General features: G+C 38.1%; 1 protein-coding gene across 1 annotated transcript in view; it reads right to left on the reverse strand.

Annotated features, from left to right (window-relative positions):
* SPTA1 (spectrin alpha, erythrocytic 1) overlaps nucleotides 1-19,624 on the reverse strand; it is a 73,461-nt gene that overhangs the window by 48,092 nt on the left and 5,745 nt on the right. The window contains exons 5-17 of the mRNA XM_060088306.1: nucleotides 19,280-19,413; nucleotides 18,578-18,722; nucleotides 15,864-16,018; nucleotides 14,779-14,914; nucleotides 14,576-14,677; nucleotides 12,954-13,091; nucleotides 12,248-12,358; nucleotides 10,810-10,887; nucleotides 10,509-10,664; nucleotides 8,978-9,182; nucleotides 7,402-7,583; nucleotides 2,170-2,413; nucleotides 771-893 (exon numbers count right to left, since the gene is read on the reverse strand). Of these exons, the coding sequence (XP_059944289.1) occupies nucleotides 771-893; nucleotides 2,170-2,413; nucleotides 7,402-7,583; nucleotides 8,978-9,182; nucleotides 10,509-10,664; nucleotides 10,810-10,887; nucleotides 12,248-12,358; nucleotides 12,954-13,091; nucleotides 14,576-14,677; nucleotides 14,779-14,914; nucleotides 15,864-16,018; nucleotides 18,578-18,722; nucleotides 19,280-19,413 (1,909 nt within the window). The remainder of the gene's footprint in view (nucleotides 1-770; nucleotides 894-2,169; nucleotides 2,414-7,401; nucleotides 7,584-8,977; nucleotides 9,183-10,508; nucleotides 10,665-10,809; nucleotides 10,888-12,247; nucleotides 12,359-12,953; nucleotides 13,092-14,575; nucleotides 14,678-14,778; nucleotides 14,915-15,863; nucleotides 16,019-18,577; nucleotides 18,723-19,279; nucleotides 19,414-19,624) is intronic.

The raw sequence follows: 19,624 nt of genomic DNA on the forward strand, positions 1-19,624 counted from the left end.
ACACATAGAGGTCCCGTGAAGTATGTGACTGATTACTCCTTTGCACACATGTGTCAGGAAACTCTTCAAGGGTAAGGAAAAGAAGACTGGAAAGCAGTAGGCCAAAAAACTCCTAAGGTCACATAGGGCTGTGAATAATTAAAATTAGCCCCCAACAAAGTGGAAATATATTATAATACATGAGGTAGTATCCTCAGAAGGGTTATACCTTAGAAGTGGACTAGTCTCTAAATTAGTTCCAGAATAAAACTTCCCTGGAAGAACCATAAGAAAGCTGATTCAAGAACCTCAACGATTGCAAAGCTAAAGAAACAAACACCACTACACCAAGTTATACTGTAATCAAATTGGTGCAAATTGGTGAAAAACAGTGATAAAAGAGTCAGAGGAAAAAAAGACATTACATACAAAAGAGCAAAGATAGTAATGAGAGGAGACTTCTCACCAGAAACTCTGCAGGTCAGAAGACAGTGCAGCAGCATCTTTAAAATGCTCAAAGAAAGACAATATCAGCCAAGAATTTTATATCCAGTGAAAATGTGTTTCAAAAATGAAAGCAAAAGGAAGTCTTTTAGACCAAAACAAAAGCCCACAGAATTTATTATTAACAGGACTTCACTATAGGAAATGTTAGAGGAACTTCATGTAGAAGGAAAATTATGCATGTAAAAGTATCAAAGTAGATAAAGGAATGAAGCCCTAAAATTGAAAAAAAACCTCATAAATTTGGCACAGTGATGACAGGTCAATTCAATCTGAATCATGCATACCTTCCTCTACCATTTTGTTTCCCCTCTCTGTTATCGCTTGGATGCGTGGCTCATGGCTGGCAATATTAGCCTGGATGACTTGGTGTCTGTTCAAAAGATTCTTGGAGGCAATCAGGTCCTTGCCTAGAGATAAAAATAATTTCAAGGTCATTGTTATAGTGCACAGAATAATAAGAAGCTACTGTACTTCTTTTTAACTCTTGGGCATACAAGTTTGTCCCATTGAAGTTCATTAAGTGGGCTTCCTAAAATGTATGCTGTTTGTCTGAATTAACTCTGCTCAGCTTTGTTCTTCCCCTTGCCTCTTTGTACTAAGAAAATGCATTATTCTACAAAAGACAATGAATAAATCACTCTTCTCTTTGGATGATAGGTAGAAAGGCACGTAACTCTTCAGCTCAAACTTCCAGTAATTTCATGCAACATATTTTCTTTCAACATACTGTGGTATAAAAAGCAGGATCTTCAACTGGCTTATTTCTATGGATGCCAGAAAGTTATTAAGTCCTCTAAACTACAAATAGCCGTTTTGTAATTTTCTTTGTAAAGATTAGACATAACTTACAAAAAGTGCCTCACTCATTGGTTAACACTAACAAACACATAATAAATACTATGTACTGTTAATTTCCTGCTTCTAAAGTCCCCAGTTCCAGCTGTCTACTTCATCCTCCCTGTCTCCCGTCCACACTTCAACTCTCTTTCCTCCAAAATTTTCTTCCATATAGTTCACACTAAATGTCTCCAGAAACCCTCTATGCCCTTCTCTCCCTCAAAGAGATATTTTCTCTTCTAGGATGTTTTCCCAGACTAGCCCCTCTGTTGTCATATGGTCCAGCCTCTCACAGATGTACCCAATACATGTACATTACGTTTGCTTTATATTTATGTGCACTTTTTTCTGTATTTCAATGTAAGTGTCCTGGCACTAACAATGGTGGACTGATAGATTCCAAAGGAAAGGAAATTATGTACTTATCTGCTGCTTCACCCTTTTTACCCTTGTAATAGCTCATACATATCCTTGTGATAGCTCCCCTTATAAAAGGGAGCCACTGACAATATAAACAAAAACACTTGTGACCTCAAACTTTAACCATGACCACTCAGCCAAGGACCTTGGCAAAAACTTAGAGCAAGTAGCAAAAATCTGGTTACTTTAACTCTTCCCAGAGGCCTTAAATTCATGGCATTCTTCATGTCTGGTTTTAGGAGGTAAACTTTTCAGTATGAATTATTAAAAAATATTTTTTTTGGAAAGCAGGAAAAATGTTCAAGAGTCTAAGGGGAAAGACCTGGGGGCAAACTTTGCTACTGTATCCCAGATTCCTCAAACTATCTGCAGACCTTGGTCTTCTCCTTATGGCTCTGCCTGCTCGGGCTGTATGGCTGTACTAACCAAGGTAGGTGGAAGCTGCAGAAGGTTCAGTCTCTTGGATCCATGCCTCCTCATCCTCTGTGTCTCTGCAGATCTGGTGCAGGAGGAGAAGGTCAATGAGCTTATTCTTCCGGTTGGCCAGTTGCTTTTTCAGGTCTTCAAACCGAGACACCAGGGACTCCTGCCTTGCCCATATGTCCCCAGCATTGGGATGGCCTATTTCTTCAAAATATGCTGCCAGGTGTGTGAGGTTGTCCACTTGATCCTAAGGAAGAAATAGAATCGGTGTCAGAAAATCCCATCATTCAGTAGAAAAGAATGAGAGTTTGGTATCTGGCATGGAGGGTAGGATGGGGGGTGGGTGATGATGAGGAGAATCAGCTCTATATGTACTCATGTTTAAACTTCTAATCAAATCAGTGAAATAGAATGGGAAAGTTTGCTACACTAAGAACCAATTATTCAAGCTAAAGGCTATTTATAAGAAAGTAGTTCTGAAACCACGTGTTAGAAAGGACAAAATATGTATAGATTGTGCCAAAGAAATCAGGGAAACCAGAACTACAAAGACTTGCTTGTTTTGGAGTAGTGATAAATTGAGGCCCCAAAGAAAACAGCAGGAGGCTTTTTCTATCTCAGTTCCCTTTCCAGGCTCTTTCTCACCCTTTAAAATGAGCTGAAACTGTAAATAACAAGGAAATTTCTGAGGCTTAAGTTCGTTGCATAGCAGGAACCATGCCTATGAGATGAAATGTGACATTAACAAAAACAAATGTCCGAACCTCAGAAAGAAAAATTAAAAGGCCTTTCTTTGGCCACTAACTAGTTGTATGAATTTAAGTAAATAATGGTCCCATTTGGGTTGTATCTGAGAAAGGAGGAAAATAGAAACAGAAGTTTGAAGGACATTCCTAGAAATAAAATTTTAATTGTATTACTATATGGTAAAATACATACAAGAGATTCATCTCATCTTTATTAATGAGGTCAACAGTAACTGGTCTAGCAAGAGCACAGAACACAGGATTTTTGATTGCTTGTTTCATTTTGTTGTTGGAATGGGAGTGGTGGTGATAAGAGAAGTTTTTCAAAACATTGATATTGGTTTTACTTATTCTATTTTGCCATCCAGTGTTCAACCTACACAGGGTTTGATCTATCTCTTCTTAATTTGGAGCAAACCATTGATCATCAATAGCTTCTTAAAATGTATACTCACTTCTCCATAAAGAAATAAAAGCTCCACAAAGAGTTAAAATTAAAATCTCCTACTAGCCAACTGTTCTCATCTCTTAGGACAATTTAACTTTGAAAAACATCATTGTGTAATAGAGTGATTTTCAAAGCTAATGTAGTGCAACATGCTTCAGACTAAAGAGATAGACTTGGCTGCTACTCAATTGCCATTTTATCCAGCTCTTCACCTGTTTTCATAATAGTTTCCTCACCTATATAATAAGGACTTTGGGCTAGAGAATATTCATGATCTTTTCCAGCTTTAATAGTCCATAGCTAAATTTTTTTTTTGCAAGCATGATATCTTAACCACTACTCCAACTAGGAGTGTAACCAAGGAGAATCCTATGGGGCCTTCCTGGGACAGATCCCTTCCATACCCTCTGTTTTAGTTCCTCTCTGAAGTTGCCAGGTAATAGTATCTGATGCATATTTCCTGAGTTTTTCAGATGCTAAAACCAGCACCAAATAGAAGAAACTAACTAGAATACTTGATGATCATGAACACATAGCACCCAGAACTTCTGGAACTGAAGGATTAATAACGTTAACTGCCATGTTAGCTCAGCATCAATCAATCAGAGAATTGTGCACAAGCTGATCACATACCCCGTGATGCCCCCTCCCTCTCCTGGCCTCTAAAATGCTTTGTTACTCAAAATGGATTAAAGACCTAAATGTAAGGCCAGACACTATCAAACTCTTACAGGAAAACATAGACAGAACACTCTATGACATAAATCACAACAAGATCCTTTTTGACCCACCTACTAGAGAAATGGAAATAAAAACAAAAATGAACAAGTGAGACCTAATGAAACTTAAAAGCTTTTGCATAGCAAAGGAAACCATAAACAACATGAAAAAACAACCCTCAGAATGGGAGAAAATATTTGCAAATGAAGCAACTGACAAAGGATTAATCTCCAAGATTTACAAGCAGCTCATGCAGCTCAATAACAAAAAAACAAACAACCCAATCCAATAATGGGCAGAAAACCTAAATAGACATTTCTCCAAAGAAGATATACAGATTGCCAACAAAGACATGAAAGCATGCTCAACATCATTAATCATTAGAGAAATGCAAATCAAAACTACAATGAGATATCATCTCACACCAGTCAGAATGGCCATCATCAAAAAATCTAGAAACAATAAATGCTGGAGAGGGTGTGGAGAAAAGGGAACACTCTTGCATTGTTGGTGGGAATGTAAGTTGATACAGCCACTATGGAGAACAGTATGGAGGTTCCTTAAAAAACTAAAAATAGAACTACTATACGACCCAGCAATCCCACTACTGGGCACGTACCCTGAGAAAACCATTATTCAAAAAGAGTTATGTACCAAAATGTTCATTGCAGCTCTATTTAAAATAGCCAGGACATGGAATCAACCTAAGTGTCCATCATCAGATGAATGGATAAAGAAGATGTGGCACATATATACAATGGAATATTACTCAGCCATAAAAAGAAAAGAAATTGAGTTATTTGTAGTCAGGTGGATGGACTTAGAGTCTGTCATACAGAGTGAAGTAAGTCAGAAAGAGAAAAACAAATACTGTATGCTAGCACATATATATGGAATCTAAGGGGAAAAAAGTCATGGAGAACCTAGGGGTAAGATGGGAATAAAGACACAGACCTACTAGAGAATGGACTTGAGGATAAGGGGAGGGGGAAGGGTAAGCTGTGACAAAGTGAGAGAGAGGCATGGACATATATACACTACCAAACGTAAAATAGATAGCTAGTGGGAAGCAGCCACATAGCACAGGGAGATCAGCTCGGTGCTTTGTGACCACCTAGAGGGGTGGGATAGGGAGGGTGTGAGGGAGGGAGATGCAAGAGGGAAGAGATTTGGGAACATATGTATATGTATAACTGATTCATTTTGTTACAAAGCAGAAACTAACACACCATTGTAAAGCAATTATACTCCAATAAAGATGTTAAAAAAATTCTTTGTTGAAACCCTTCAGGGTGTTCTGTTTTTTGGGGGCTCAAGTTGAGGCAGGAGATAGATGGTCCTCAGGCTGAACAGTTTCTCCCCTGTGGACAGATACTACAAAATAGCAGGAGGGAGGAATTGAACCCTGCCTAGGTAAGAGATAAAAAACCACATATTCCTCATTCTTGAAGTCAAGGAGACCTTCCCAACTACACATGTGCAGAAAGGCTCCCTGAAAGTAGAAAGGAAGGGGGCGCCACCCCATAGTAGGTGATGTCAACTTACACATAGGCCTCTTTGCTAGAATCCATCTTGGCTAAGAGATGTGAATGCACACAAGGGAGAACCCTGAGATATACCAAATATAGACTCAGAACCAGGAAAAGCAAGATAATTAGCCAAAGGAAACCTGGAAGAAATTCCCCATATAAGTGATTCAAATTATCACGAGGGCATGACTCTCTCTCTGAGCCCGCCCGTGTGTCTATCCACACATACTCATTTTCCTCTTAATAAACACTTTACTTGTTTCACTACTTTCCATCTCTCTGTTGAAATTCATTTCTACACAGCTGATGGGCCAGGGTCTTGTCACTGGCCACTGGTCCCTGGTTGTCTAGTGGCTAGGATTCAGTACTCTCACTGCCTCAGTCCGACCTCAATATCTCTCCGGGAACCGAAACCCTGCTCCAAGCTGCTACAGGCTGAGGTCATCTGAAATCAAAGCTACCCATTCTTTCATGGCCCTGCAATAAACCTTTCTCTGCTCCAAACTCCGAGATTTTGGTTTGTTGGGCCTCACTGTGTGTTGGGCACAAGAACTTGTGTTCCATAACAAGAGAACAAATTCCTGGTGATTGAATTTCCAAAATAGGGTCAAATGCTCCTACTTATTACATGTTTACACATGCTGTTCCAAACTTTCCAAAATAGGGTCAAACTTTCCAAAATAGGGTCCTAACTTTCCAAAATAGGGTCAAATATTCCTATTTGTTACATGTTTACATATGCTGTTCCTCTTTTTTGTATGTTTTTATTTACTTTTCACCAAATCTTTTCTTTTTCCTTCTTTGAAAATCTGCTCCAAACTCTCTTCCTCCATGTAGATTTCAAAGCTATCTTTATATGGTTTTCCTAACTCCAACCTTTTACTTCAAGCTCCATCAAGCCATACCTAGAGCTATGTAAGTGACTGGGTTTGTTTTGTTTATTTCTATTTTCTGTGGATTATTCTGTCTTTTCCTTTTAACCAAGAGTAACCAAAGAGCAGACATCATAAAAGTGTATTTTAACAGGAAAGATCAGTGGGACTTTGTAGGGAACAGCAGAATAATTTTTAAATACAAGCTAGGATTCCTGGGATGAGAGATTGAGTCACCTGGAAGTGGATTTCTGCTGAGTTCTCCAGAAACTCATATACAGTATCAATACTCTAGAAACATATTGGATAAATTTATTTAAACTAACAGTTTGGTGGGATTTCAGTGGGTAACCCTGAAACTAAGAACCTAGACATCTGCTTCTTAGTCCTGGCCCTGCTGTTCATTTTCTCTGTGACATTGGGGAAGTTACTTCACTTCTCTGGGTTTCAATTTTCTTAAGAAAAAAAAATGGTATGATTAAAAATATTTTCAAACTTTGAATTTCAGGATGCCAGAATAGAAAGAGGCAATTTTATAAAAAAACTTTTATTTTACAGGTGAGGATACAGAGGTGTGAAAAGGTGAAAAGATACACCAAATATCACAGAAATAGTAAGTGATAAGGCTATATATAAAACCCAGGTTTTTGGATTGAGAGTACAGTGTTATATTTAGAAGAGTCAATAAAGTCTTATATCAGCCATGGGGTTCTGACAAAAGACACAAGGCACCCAGGAAAAAGGCTGGATTAAAGGAGATATTGGAAAGAGGTAGTTGACCAACTAAAAGTTTTGAATTTTTACCTTTGGTTTCCTGCTCTCTCTCTCTTTTATTTTAAACAATAATTACTTATGATCAGTGTGCTCAGAACATATACAGGTGATTTGGCCTATAATTGGCCAAAGAGCTAGCAACAAACCTGACGAGCAGCCATGGCAGACTCCAGGAGGCCGTGTTTCCTGAGCAGATTCTGTATATCAGCCAGACCTTTCCCATAATCCTCAGACATAGCCTGCCATTCCACCTCCTCCAGCCAGTGCTTCAGGTCTTCTGCATTATTTTCAAATTGCAGCTGCTTGTTAGCTTCGTATAACTGGGTCCCTAGGAAAAGACAGCAAGTATAAGATAACCGATAACTCTCATAACTGATCCTCATTACATGCTAATATATGTTACGTCAACTTAAGGAGCAATATAATATTTTGACCCTCCAGTGGGAAAAAGTATAACTGTCTCACATGTGATTATATAAGAAATTATCATAAATTTGTAGAATTCAGGTGGTATTTGTTTTTGAAGATAGTAGTGTGCTCAAAATAAAGAAAGAATTTGTTCATTTCTTGTTGAGGTATAGTGCTGCTATGTTAGATTTTAACTATCTTGGATATTTTCATGTCATTTGTTACTCTCTATTGAGACTTTTTCAAAGGGATTCAAACACAAACACTGCATTTTCTGAGAGAAGTATAAAACTTGGGGTTGGCTCAGTTTGAAATTTTGAAGTATCTTTTACTAAATATCTTTCTCAGAACTTTGCTAAGCCCCTCTCTTAGTGCCTGTCCTTCATCACAAACCATGCCTTACAATTTTCTCTGCCAGAGAATATCTTGATTATCCACATTGTTCTCAGCTAAATTCTTTACTCTATGATCTTATAGCAATTATTTGCCTTATTTCTATGAAGCAATTACTATGATGTAGAGTAGCAGCAACTTCTCATTGTTACAATCAAGTTGAATTTTTTTTTCTAAACCAAAAATCAGGATGACATCCAACAAAATCAGTATGATGTATCTTTTCCATAACCAGGGCAGAGTCATGTCTGTAGATTATGCTTATAACAAGGGGGATATTGACAGAGAAACTTCATTATTTGTGTTAATTATGGCAATTGATTAATTTTCCAAAATAAGAGGTGAAGTTAAATTTAAGTAGAGGCTATTCAAGCAGACATGGGAATTTTCTAAGAGCTTACAACAAAGCCTGAACATGCTCAGATAGGTAAAAAAAGCAACAAGTCATCAAGCCCTATTTGTAATAATAAAATATCATGGGAACATCATATGAGGCACCAACAATATTTTAATGTCTAACTTTATACCCTGGGTCAGAAAACCTTGTTTCATCTATAGAACCAAAATATGTATAATCTAATTTAAGGACACTAGTTTTAGGTGCATAGCCAATACTGAATTCATGGTATCTGAATGTTTATTCAAGAGGAAGAAAAAAGTGGGAAAAAAAGTGAAGAAAACAAAAGTAATTTCAGTTGAAAAGACTTACATACATGAAGAAAACATAAAATTGTGTTAATATATAGTGTGATAAATTTAGGTTAGATTTTTAAATTTCTTGACCAATAGAGGAAGACACAGGGAAGCAAATGAGCAACATCCTTTCTTATAGAGGTCACTAGGTAAACTCAAGGTGGTAAAGATGAAGAAGGTGGGTTTCAGAATTTAGGAATTCGTTTTCAACAAGACTCTGCTTCTAACCTTTCTGTGCTGTAGCCTCCAGCAATTCCGTCCAGAGTTTGGCAACTTCACTCAAACGAACATCCACACTTTCAGAGGCATAATGATTGCTCTCAATCATCTCCTGGCCAGTTTTCTGTAGGTTATTGAGCTGGATCTTGTTAGCTGCCAATTCCTCTTCAAAGACTTGCTGCTTTTGAACCTGGCTCTTCAAGTTCTGTGTATCCTGAGACAAAATGAAAACAGTTAAAGAAAACCATTCCTTGAAGAATAAGGGGCAGACATTTTGAGGACAGGAATTCCTTTTCACTATAAATCTAACTGAACTAAGAAGAAGATATAAGGCAGAATTTTCCTAGTCCAAGTATAGAGCCAGAAGAGGCTTAGGAAACTGTGTGACCAATCCTTCCTCTATACAAATGATAGACATGGCTAATCAACCCCTGAATTTATTTCTATTGAGTCTGGATATAGTCTGAAGACCATTTTAAATACGACACCCCATGCAAGCATTAACAATCTATCAGAGCTGTCATGAAAGATGTATAGTATATGAAACATCCATCCTTTTGTCCCATATACAGAAGATCTGTTTACCCTGCATACACTGGAACCATAACTCCTCAGGAGAACACAAGCACATAGTGCTGAGTTTTACAGAATGAAACGTACAGATTAGATGCTCAAAGTTCTATAAAAAAATGAGAACAAAAGCATCAGAGGTATACATTTAAGACTAAATGATATCTAGAAAATAAATACTGTGAATAGATATTGGCCTAGAAATCAAGAGACTAATTCTAGCCCTGATTGTAAATGCAAAAATTTGTGAGTATATATGTGTGTGTGCATAATAGTTTATATTGTGAGTGAAAAAAATGTGTTTTACACAAGAAGAAGGTAAAGAAACCTATGTATAGCTCAGATAATTCAGAAATTTTTCAAAGTCATACAAACTAAGACAAGAGAGGGAGAGAATTCAAGCCCAGTTTTTACCTTCTCCAAAGAGAATTAACGCTTCTACCCCTTATGTTAAACTGCATTCTAAACATTGATTCTTGGCTAACCTTGGGCAACTCACTTCACAATTCAGATCCTTAGTTTCTTCATCTGTAAAATAAGGACTTGTTCCTTTCCAGCTACGAAACCGTGTAAGTCTATATTATATCAATCCAGTTCTTTAGGTCATCTGAGTCCTGAGTTCCGGGTAGCTTGAATGTACATTATGATTAGACACAACATTTTCCTACTATAAGCGTGCAGAAGGCAACAGAGGGCTAAATAAGGAGAGTTCCTCCCTTTCTTCATTCTGTTAAGGACCACTGGAAATTGTGCTAGAGAAAAGGGGTGATGGGCAACAGGGTGTAGGAAAACCAGAAACTAGATGTACAGTCTTGGAGGAGTCATTGCCCTTCTCTGAGTATCTGTCTCTCCATCTATAAAATGAGGCTCACCAGCTGAACGCTATTGTTCTATCAGTTCCAAGACTAATTCCATGAAATTCAGTCCCAATGAGTATGTCCAGGGTCTGCAGTTTGCAAATCCTGCCTACCTTGTAATCTTCATCATCTGCCAACTTTTTCTTCTTGTTGATCCAGTTCTTTAGGTCATCTGAGTCCTGATACAGTCGCTGCAGAAGCAATGAATCCTCCAGTAATCTGCGTCGAGTGGCAGCCCTTTCACGTAAAGCATTCTGTCGGGCCAATAGCTGCGAAAACCATAAACAAACTCACTGTCAGCAAAATCAAATATGGATACATGAGATTCACTGCCCACCAAGGTTATCATGCTCTAACACTTTCCCTGATCCTGTGCATAAGCAGGCAGAGGCATATATGGGACCTTGGACATACCCCATCCCGGATGGCAGCAATATTCTCTGAATCATAATGGTCATTATCAATCAGTTTGGTTGCAGTCTTGTCTAAGGTCTGGAAAGAAAAAAAAAAGAAAAGAAGTGGTTTCCCCTCAGTGGCCACTGAGTAAGTGGCCACAGTTTGGTTAGCTGTTTAAAAAGGAAGCATGACAATGTCGGAAGTAGACAAGTTTCAGGGTCAGAAGATCTAGGTCCTACTTCTGATTACTGTTATAAATTGTATTTCAAAATGTATTGTATCTCAGGCAGGTTAATTACCTCTCTATGTCACAATTTTGTTTTTAACCTAGTTTACAGTATATGAATTCTGATGTCACTTCGAGGTGAATATCTGATCTAGTCTTAAATTTTTAAGAGGAAGCATTATTGATATAGTCACATCCAGTGCCACCAGTCTCTCTCTCTCTATCTATCTATCTATCTACCTATCATCTATCTATCTATCTATCTATTCATCCTTCCACCCATCATACATCATATATACTTTTATCTACATCTATATCTATAGCTACATGGGGAATGGAGTCACAAATTATAGATATGAATTTTTACTCATATTCATTCATGATTCCCAAAATTGCTAGGGCTCAGGATGGATTAATTGATTGGGAATAGGAAAATGATCTAAAATGAACAATAGCATTTTATAAACAGTAATTTATTTTACATGGTTAGCTTTTACCAGTGAAAATCAACTTAACACGCATATGGACTGGGAATGACCATATTAAGCTCTGTATTGACTGAAGATTAACAGAGAAGACTTGGAATTTTGTTGTTAGTGTGGTTGTTGCTGCTTCTGGTTGTATACATGCACACATACAAGTTTAAAGCCAGCACTGTCCTAGGGAACATACAGTAGATTGGACAAATAAAGTCTTCCTCACACTTCTCTGAGACTTGCTTATGTATTGACATAAGACATTTTCTGGGACATTGTAGTTACAGTTCACAAGAAGACTGTAGTAGCATTAAATGAGAAACACATAGATGAAGATATACAGGAAAAAATAGTTACTACTTAGATATCTAGATATTACTAAAGAAAACCAAATGGAGATATTATCAGAGGGGAAAAAAAATAAAAAATTAAATAATACATTCAAACTTTTAAGTTATGATTCTATGTTGGATATGGATCCAATAGTTTCTACTTATACTGCAGAAAAAATAAGACAATCATGCACGTCATCAGAAAATATAAATGGCTCAAAATTTTAAAACTTTCTAAATATGTTTTGTGGAATAGAAATGTATTGATAAAAATGGGTATGATTATTTTTCTGGATGTTTTCTCTTTAAAGAACAACCTTCATGTTATGTCTGATAGTTATGAGTGATTCTAAGAATTGGTATTGTATGAGATGATATATACAAACATGAAGCCAATACCCAAACCAGGACCCATTTCTTACTGTAATCTTCTCCTCCTGGGCAGTAAAGGCTTCCTCAAAGTCGTCATGCTTCTGAAGAAGGGCTTCAACACTGCCCAAGGAGTTTCCCAAGTCCTCATTTTCCAGGAAGGCCTATAGAAGACAGAAAGAAACATCCCAGCTGTACCTCACTGGTGAGAAACATTCCCTCTGGAATATCTCTGAAAAAGGAGTAAGGAAGGAGGTGAGGGGAATAGAGAGAAAGGTGGGAATTAGCACAAAGTAGGAGAGGAGATAGAGGCTAACATTTAGCAGCAGGAGCTTCAAAGTCCCTTCCCAATCTTCCCATACAACTTTATCACTTTTGTCTCTGTGTCTGAACCAATCAATCTAGGCACTATTCTGAGATCTCAAATATTCAAGAGGACCACTCACCTCCTCCAGGAAATCTCTCATTAACCCTACCTGACTCATTACATTTACTCTTGCTGAACTCTTAACAACTGGATATTCATTTCACCTCATGTTCAGTAGAGCTTAAAGACTCTCTGCTTTGTATTTAGGTATTTTTCTGTGCATTTGTCCACGAGGGAATTTCAAGAGTCTCACAGAGAGGGCCAATCTTTTCTCCTCCTTGTGGCTCACCCTCCAGTTCCCAGGTGAACTGAAGTGGTTGTAAGGGTGTTGATAGTAGTAAATAAGGAGAAGGATAACTGGCTTCTGGACACTTTCTGAGCCCCTTTGTTACCTCTTGTCTACTCATCCAACTGTCCACTTGCTCACTGTCACGGTAGAAGAGGTGTAGTTCCAGGCACTGTTCATATTGATGCCAACGTTTGTCCCACAGTTCCAGCAGAGCATCCCAATGAGAGGTAAGTACTGCCATCTTTGGAAAGGAAGAGATAATGTGCCAGGAAGATACTAATTAATTTATTTTATCCTATATTCACTGAGCATCTAATAAATGCAAGGCTTTTTGAAGGATACAAAAATGAATAGGAAATGGGATTTTCTCTTAAGGCTGCAACATCTAAGTGAATCACTGTAGTATAGGAAAAATGAGATAAATACCATAACAGAGGTACATCACACTTAACATGTATAAATAAAGAAGAAAAGATTAATTCCTATTAGAAAAACCAGGGAGTAGAAGTATAGAAAGTATTGTATCAAATAAAGATTTGAAGGGCAGGGAGGTGTGGATCAGGATTGTAGGAGGACATCATACCACAAGCAAGTAATTACTCCAAGTAATCATTAGATTATACAAAGTGCTCCAGAGAAAAGTGCAGTGTCTAAAAAAGGTAAACATTTAATGAAATTCAAGTTTATAGGGCACTTAAATGATCAGATTGAGAAGCTTGCATTCTATTCCAAAAGCAAATAAGAACCATCATGGTGAAAGTGACATTCTCAAACTCATAAAGCCTTTGTTTCTGCCCAAGCAACTGCCCAAGAAATTCCAGCTTATCAAAACAGCTGCTGTGTTAACTCCATTAAAAAGACAGGAACAATTCTCAGAATCCCAGGATAATAGGTAAGTTTTCAAGAATTTAGGGTCCCACTATTCCTTTGGCAGGAAATAGTTAAAAATAAAAATCCGTATTATAATTTTCCCATAGAGTACTTGATGAACTGAAAATATGGTCATCTCAACCTTCATCATATAGCACTGGGGGCTGTGCTTGGAATCTAATGATATGCAAAGAGCCTGCAAATCTTATTTCAGTTATCATCCCAAGGAGTTCCTGTGACTCTGTGACTGGAGTAAAATGTCTCAGGGATCAGGAGGTTTAGGTGAGCCCTTTGGATCTAGGAGGTTAGGATGATGGTAAACCTGACTCTTCATTCAGTGGAATCTGAGTGTTTAAAGCTTTCCTGTTGCTTAATGGAGATTTGAGAAACACAGATATAGGAAAATCAGTTTGATTTGAGGTTGTATAGAGGAGAGAAGAAAGGGAGCCATGTGCCAGGAACCATGCTAGGTACCTTAGGGAACCCAAAGATGAATAAGATGCAGTCTTCAAAGAATTCACAATCTAGAGATGAGCATGGGAAAGTGATAAAACAGAGCACATGTGACAAGGCAAGATGGTATGGAGGTTTCAAATTAGGTAGAATGTAGGTGATGAAATTAGTTAGGTTGATGAAGTAATGTCTCAGAGGTGAGGGAGCACACATCAAGTCCTGAGAACTTCAAATGCCTCAAATTAGCTAAAGCAACATATGAAGGAAGCAGGGTGATATTTGTGCCCACATTAAGATGTTTATACGTCTTCTGTCCTCTTTCAGAGATTGTCATATTAGTATGAGATTAAGTGAAGACTTAATATGCATCAAAATTTCACAAATTCTGTTAAACTAGATTACCTTATCCATGACTTCATCAGATGCTTCATGATTGGCATCCAGCAGGGCTCGACCAGTCTCATTAGCAGATTGAAATCGGTCATCATAAGAGTCAATCTCATGCTGTGGTCACGAGACAAAATGTTTTAAAATGCAGCAAGAAACCTTCTGGCATTGTTGGAAACTGCCGTCTTCCTCCTACTGGGGAGGCCCTTCCTCTCTACCTTATGCTGCTGATGCCTGTCCAGTAGGGCTTCCCCACCAGTCACATCTGTGGGCAGCTCATCAGCATTGATCAAAGCAGTCTTCTCCTTCATCCAGCCTGAGAGCTCATCATAGTCAGATAAGAACCGCTGGTACCTGAGGGAAAGATAAGGGAAAAGACAGGAAGGAGGAACCAGATACAAATGGACTTTGAACAAAGAATCAGGGTTGGGTTGGGCTAAGATGTACAACATGCGCCTTGCCGTAATCCTACACCTCCCATTCCTCTGATGTACTTCCTATTCCTTTAGCAGTGCAGGTTGTAAATCCTTCACTCCAGGTTGTATATTCCTAGGGCAGCTGCGTCATTGTGTGATGAAGCACTTGGACATGACATCTCCAACATCACAAAGTCACATCCCAGATGCACTTAAAGTAGAATAAAGTACTCACAAGGAGGCCAATAAATAAGGACATAACATAACCAACAGGAAGCCTAAGGGACGACTAGAGTTAGGGTTAGGAGCCCTCATGTATTTTAGTTCACCCTTCACCATATCAGTAAAAACAAAAACTACAAAAAAAAAAAGATCACCTATTCAAAAAAATCAAAAGCTCACTAGTTCATTTTAAATCATATCAATAAGATAAACACTATTTTCTGGTGATTTAATAACTAATCATAAAAATTAACTACTGAAATGATGTCCAGATTTTTTGTAAGCTGACCTACATTCCAGAAATAATTCTAGATTTATTTTGTGTTCTTCAGCTTGGAAATTAATTCCAGTCCCTTAGCTAGGGCCAGAATTTTGACATGTTTCTTCAGCTAATTTTTCAGTTCCATGGACCACTTCATAGCTTCTTACAACTGTACAAACAGAGGAAGACAGGAAGGGTACAGGTGAAAGGAGGTGTCACGCTGAGGATTATATCAGCCTGCAAAGGACTTCTCCTGGCAAATTAAAATTTCTTTTGCCTCTACTGAGCAGGCAGGAGAGCTGGGTCACTCATTATTTTACTCCTTTCACTCTTTTATTTCTGCTTTTGATGTTATACTTTGACCTAGAGATAGTTAAAGCAATAGAGAAGAAGGATTTCTCACCTATAAGAAGCCTGCAGCTTTTCATATCTGCTGGTAGCCAAGGTGCGAATGTGCCCCCAGTTGGAGACCAGATCCTCTTTCATCTGCTGGATCTGCGCTGCATCTGAAGGATGGGAAAGCTTCAACTTGTCTGCTTTGGCACATAACTCCTTCACCTTTGGGATAAACAAGAAACCTAGTATGTGAAGGTGGTCAACTGTATGGTGATGGATGGCAACTTTGTAGTATATACGGATGTCTAATTATAATGCTGTACATCTGAAACTTATATAATTAAAAAAAAAAAAGAAAGAAACACAGTGGGAAATCCAAGCATTCTGGTCCTCTTGGCAAAGTTTTATGGGAAGAATGTAACATAATAATCATAAAACTAGAATAATTTATTAGTGCTTTTATATTGATATATTTATATTAATATACTCATATAACTATATTAACAATAATAATTTACTGATTACATTTTGTCTCTCATTGTGCTAAGCACTTCATATGCATTTTCTTGTTTTATAGTCTTCCTTTAATAGTACTGTGAGGCAAAACTATTCTTGTTCTCTTTGTATGTGAAAAGTGAGAGGTTGAGTATTTTATTTGCCCAAGGTCATTGAGCTAGTCAGTGTCAGAAGCAATGTTTAGACATACATCTGTCCTTCATTACCCTCTATACGAACTCCATAAATATTATTGTGGGAACCAGAAATACATTTCTGCCAAGGAAAATTTCTGCCAAGAAAATTTCAGTAATGCCAGGCCATTTTGAGCACAATTCTTGAGGAGCAGGCCTACTAGGGCAAATTCCACATGCTACCATTAGTCCTTCTACTATACCCAACTATAATTAGGTGTTGTCTGGGACTTGAGATTTCATTATCATTGTTCATTAAATCATGGTATTTTATCATCCATAATTAGAAAAAAAAGACAAAAGAGGAAAAATGAGGACAAACAAAAGAAGTAGAATGGTGAAATCGTTTTCAGAAACTGGACCCAGGCACAGACCTATGATTAAAGCATAGCAAGTAGGGATCTTCCTGTGGGCTGACTCCACTGTAGAAGCTCAGGCGTAATTAGTTTAAGTTATGGTTAAGTTGTGATGGGAAGAAATAAGAATGGGAATCATTCAAGAAAACAGGCTTGCTCCAATTTCTAGTGTGTTTATACCTACTGTAGGTATAGGAACCGGGGTTTTCCAGTTTCCAGAAGAAAACCCAAAGGTGGGTTTAGTAATGTGTTTTTTCTTTTTTTTTAACATCTTTATTGGAGTATAATTGCTTTACAATGGTGTGTTAGTTTCTGCTTTATAACAAAGTGAATCGACTATACATATACATATATCACCATATCTCCTCCCTCTTGCATCTCCCTATCCTACCCCTCTAGGTGGTCACACAGCACCGAGCTGATCCCCCTGTGCTATGCAGCTGCTTCCCACTAGCTGTCTATTTTACATTTGGTAGTATATATAAGTCCATGCCAGTCTCTCAATTTGCCCCAGCTTATCCTTCCGCATCCCTGTGTCCTCAAGTCCATTCTCTACGTCTACATCTTTATTATTGTCCTGCCCCTAGGTTCTTCAGAACCATTTTTTGTTGTTGCTATTGTTTTTTTAGATTCCATATATATGTGTTAGCATATGGTATTTGTTTGTTCTCTTTCTGACTTACTTCACTCTGTATGACAGACTCTAGGTCCATCCACCTCACTACAGATAACTCAATTTCATTTCTTTTTATGGCTGAGTAATATTCCATTGTATATATGTGCCACATCTTCTTTATCCATTCATCTGTCAATGGACACTTAGGTTGCTTCCATCTCCTGGCTATTGTAAATAGTGTTACAATGAACATTGTGGTACATGACTCTTTTTGAATTAAGGTTTCCTCAGGGTATATGCCCAGTAGTGGGATTCCTGGGTCATATGGTAGTTCCATTTTTTAATTTTTTTAAGGAATCTCCATACTGTTCTCCATAGTGGCTGTATCAATGTACATTCCTATCAACAGTGCAAGAGGGTTCCCTTTCTCCACACCCTCTTCAGCATTTATTGTTTGTAGACTATTTGATGATGGCCATTCTGACAGGTGTGAGATGATACCTCATTGCAATTTTGATTTGCATTTCTCTAATGATTAGTGATGTTGAGCATACTTTCATGTGTTTGCTGGCAATCTGTATATCTTCTTTGGAGAAATGTCTATTTAGGTATTCTGCCCACTTTTGGATTGAGTTGTTTGTTTTTTGCATATTCAGCTGCATGAGCTAGTAATGTGTTTTAAGTGTCTGAGTTTATTATAAAAGGGGAAGAAGAAACTTACTCCCTTTTCAACTGAGTGAAGGACAAGAAGAAACAAGGTTCAGCTCCAACAGGAGAAAGTGTAGTTAGATAAAAGAAAAGACTCTCTGGCCATAGGGTACTGAGTGAGATTAGGAAACCATTCTTGAAGGTATCTATTTTGGTTTAAATTATGAAATATATTACAAAAAGCTTGAGCATATATAAAACATATATGTATATTTAAATAAAAATAATTAAATAAAATAAGAGATATCCAAGATTCATGTACAAGTTATAAACTAGAATAAGGAGGTATATTCAAGTGGCACAAAATTTCTCCTTCATTGAAATAGTGAATTTACTGTGTCCTATGGAGATGAGATGAACACCAAATGCCTCTTCTAGCTCAAGGGATTAGCCATTCTTCCAACAGGCTTACCTTGTCATTCATGACTGCAAGGTTCCTCTCAAGGGTCTTGTGACTGTGAAACAGTGCCTCAGAGCTCACAAGGTCTTTGCCATAGTCTTCAGAGGTGACTTGAGGCTCCTTCTCTTTAATCCACTGGATGGCTTCAGTCACGTCCCTGTCAGACATCTCCATGAGCTCCAGCAAAGGAAGAAGGCAGGCATTCCAGGGCAAACAGCACACAACAAGGACCAGTCTAGCTCACTCAGTCAGAAATTACCCTATCTTCCCCCACACTAGCAAAAAAGTAGTGCACAGTGTTCCTTACTGATTTTAATGGTTTCCATTGAGAGTTAGAGACTTGGGCATCCTGACAACTGAGCCTCCAGATATACTTCCTATACCTGGGTAAACTCTTCATGAATGCCCTTCTTCCCAACTTCACCCTGCATTCCCTTCCGGTTCTTAATCTGCTTTTCTTGCCTCTGCAGAACTTCCACCACTAATTTACCAGTGCTATTTGTATTGCTTTAAGCTCCATTAGACACATATTTGGCTATAGAGTGGGTCACAATTTTTTTAACTACTCTCTGCCTTGTTGTCTTAAAGGCAAGCACATGAGTTTCTGTTTTTTAGAGGTATTGGCCACTAATTGCTAACAGTAGACAGAGGCTAACACAAATAACAAGCATGGTGCTATTGCAGTTTCCTACAGTTCAGTGGTGAGATTCCTACCTTTTGAATCGCTGGAGGTCTGCAGCACTGGACAGTATTTTCTGTCGTTGGAGAGCCAGACCATGGAGCCGCTCCCAGGCTGCATTCACTTCCTTCTGCTTTGACTGAATCAAGGGCAGCTCAGGATGCTTTTCCTGTGGGAGAAAGTCAGTGCTGGACTAATGCAAAAAATCATTTAAACACTTCTTATTTCACATTGGTCCATACTTTGTCAAAAGTGGAGGATGGCCATTTAGCCAGATATTACACTTCACCTTAGCCCTGCTTCCTAACTCTTACTTGATCCACATCACCAAAATCTAGAAAACCAAACCATCAGATATTGTATCTTTTGCCCACAGCTCC

Source organism: Mesoplodon densirostris, chromosome 2, assembly GCF_025265405.1.
Source record: "Mesoplodon densirostris isolate mMesDen1 chromosome 2, mMesDen1 primary haplotype, whole genome shotgun sequence".
NCBI lineage: Eukaryota > Metazoa > Chordata > Mammalia > Artiodactyla > Ziphiidae > Mesoplodon > Mesoplodon densirostris.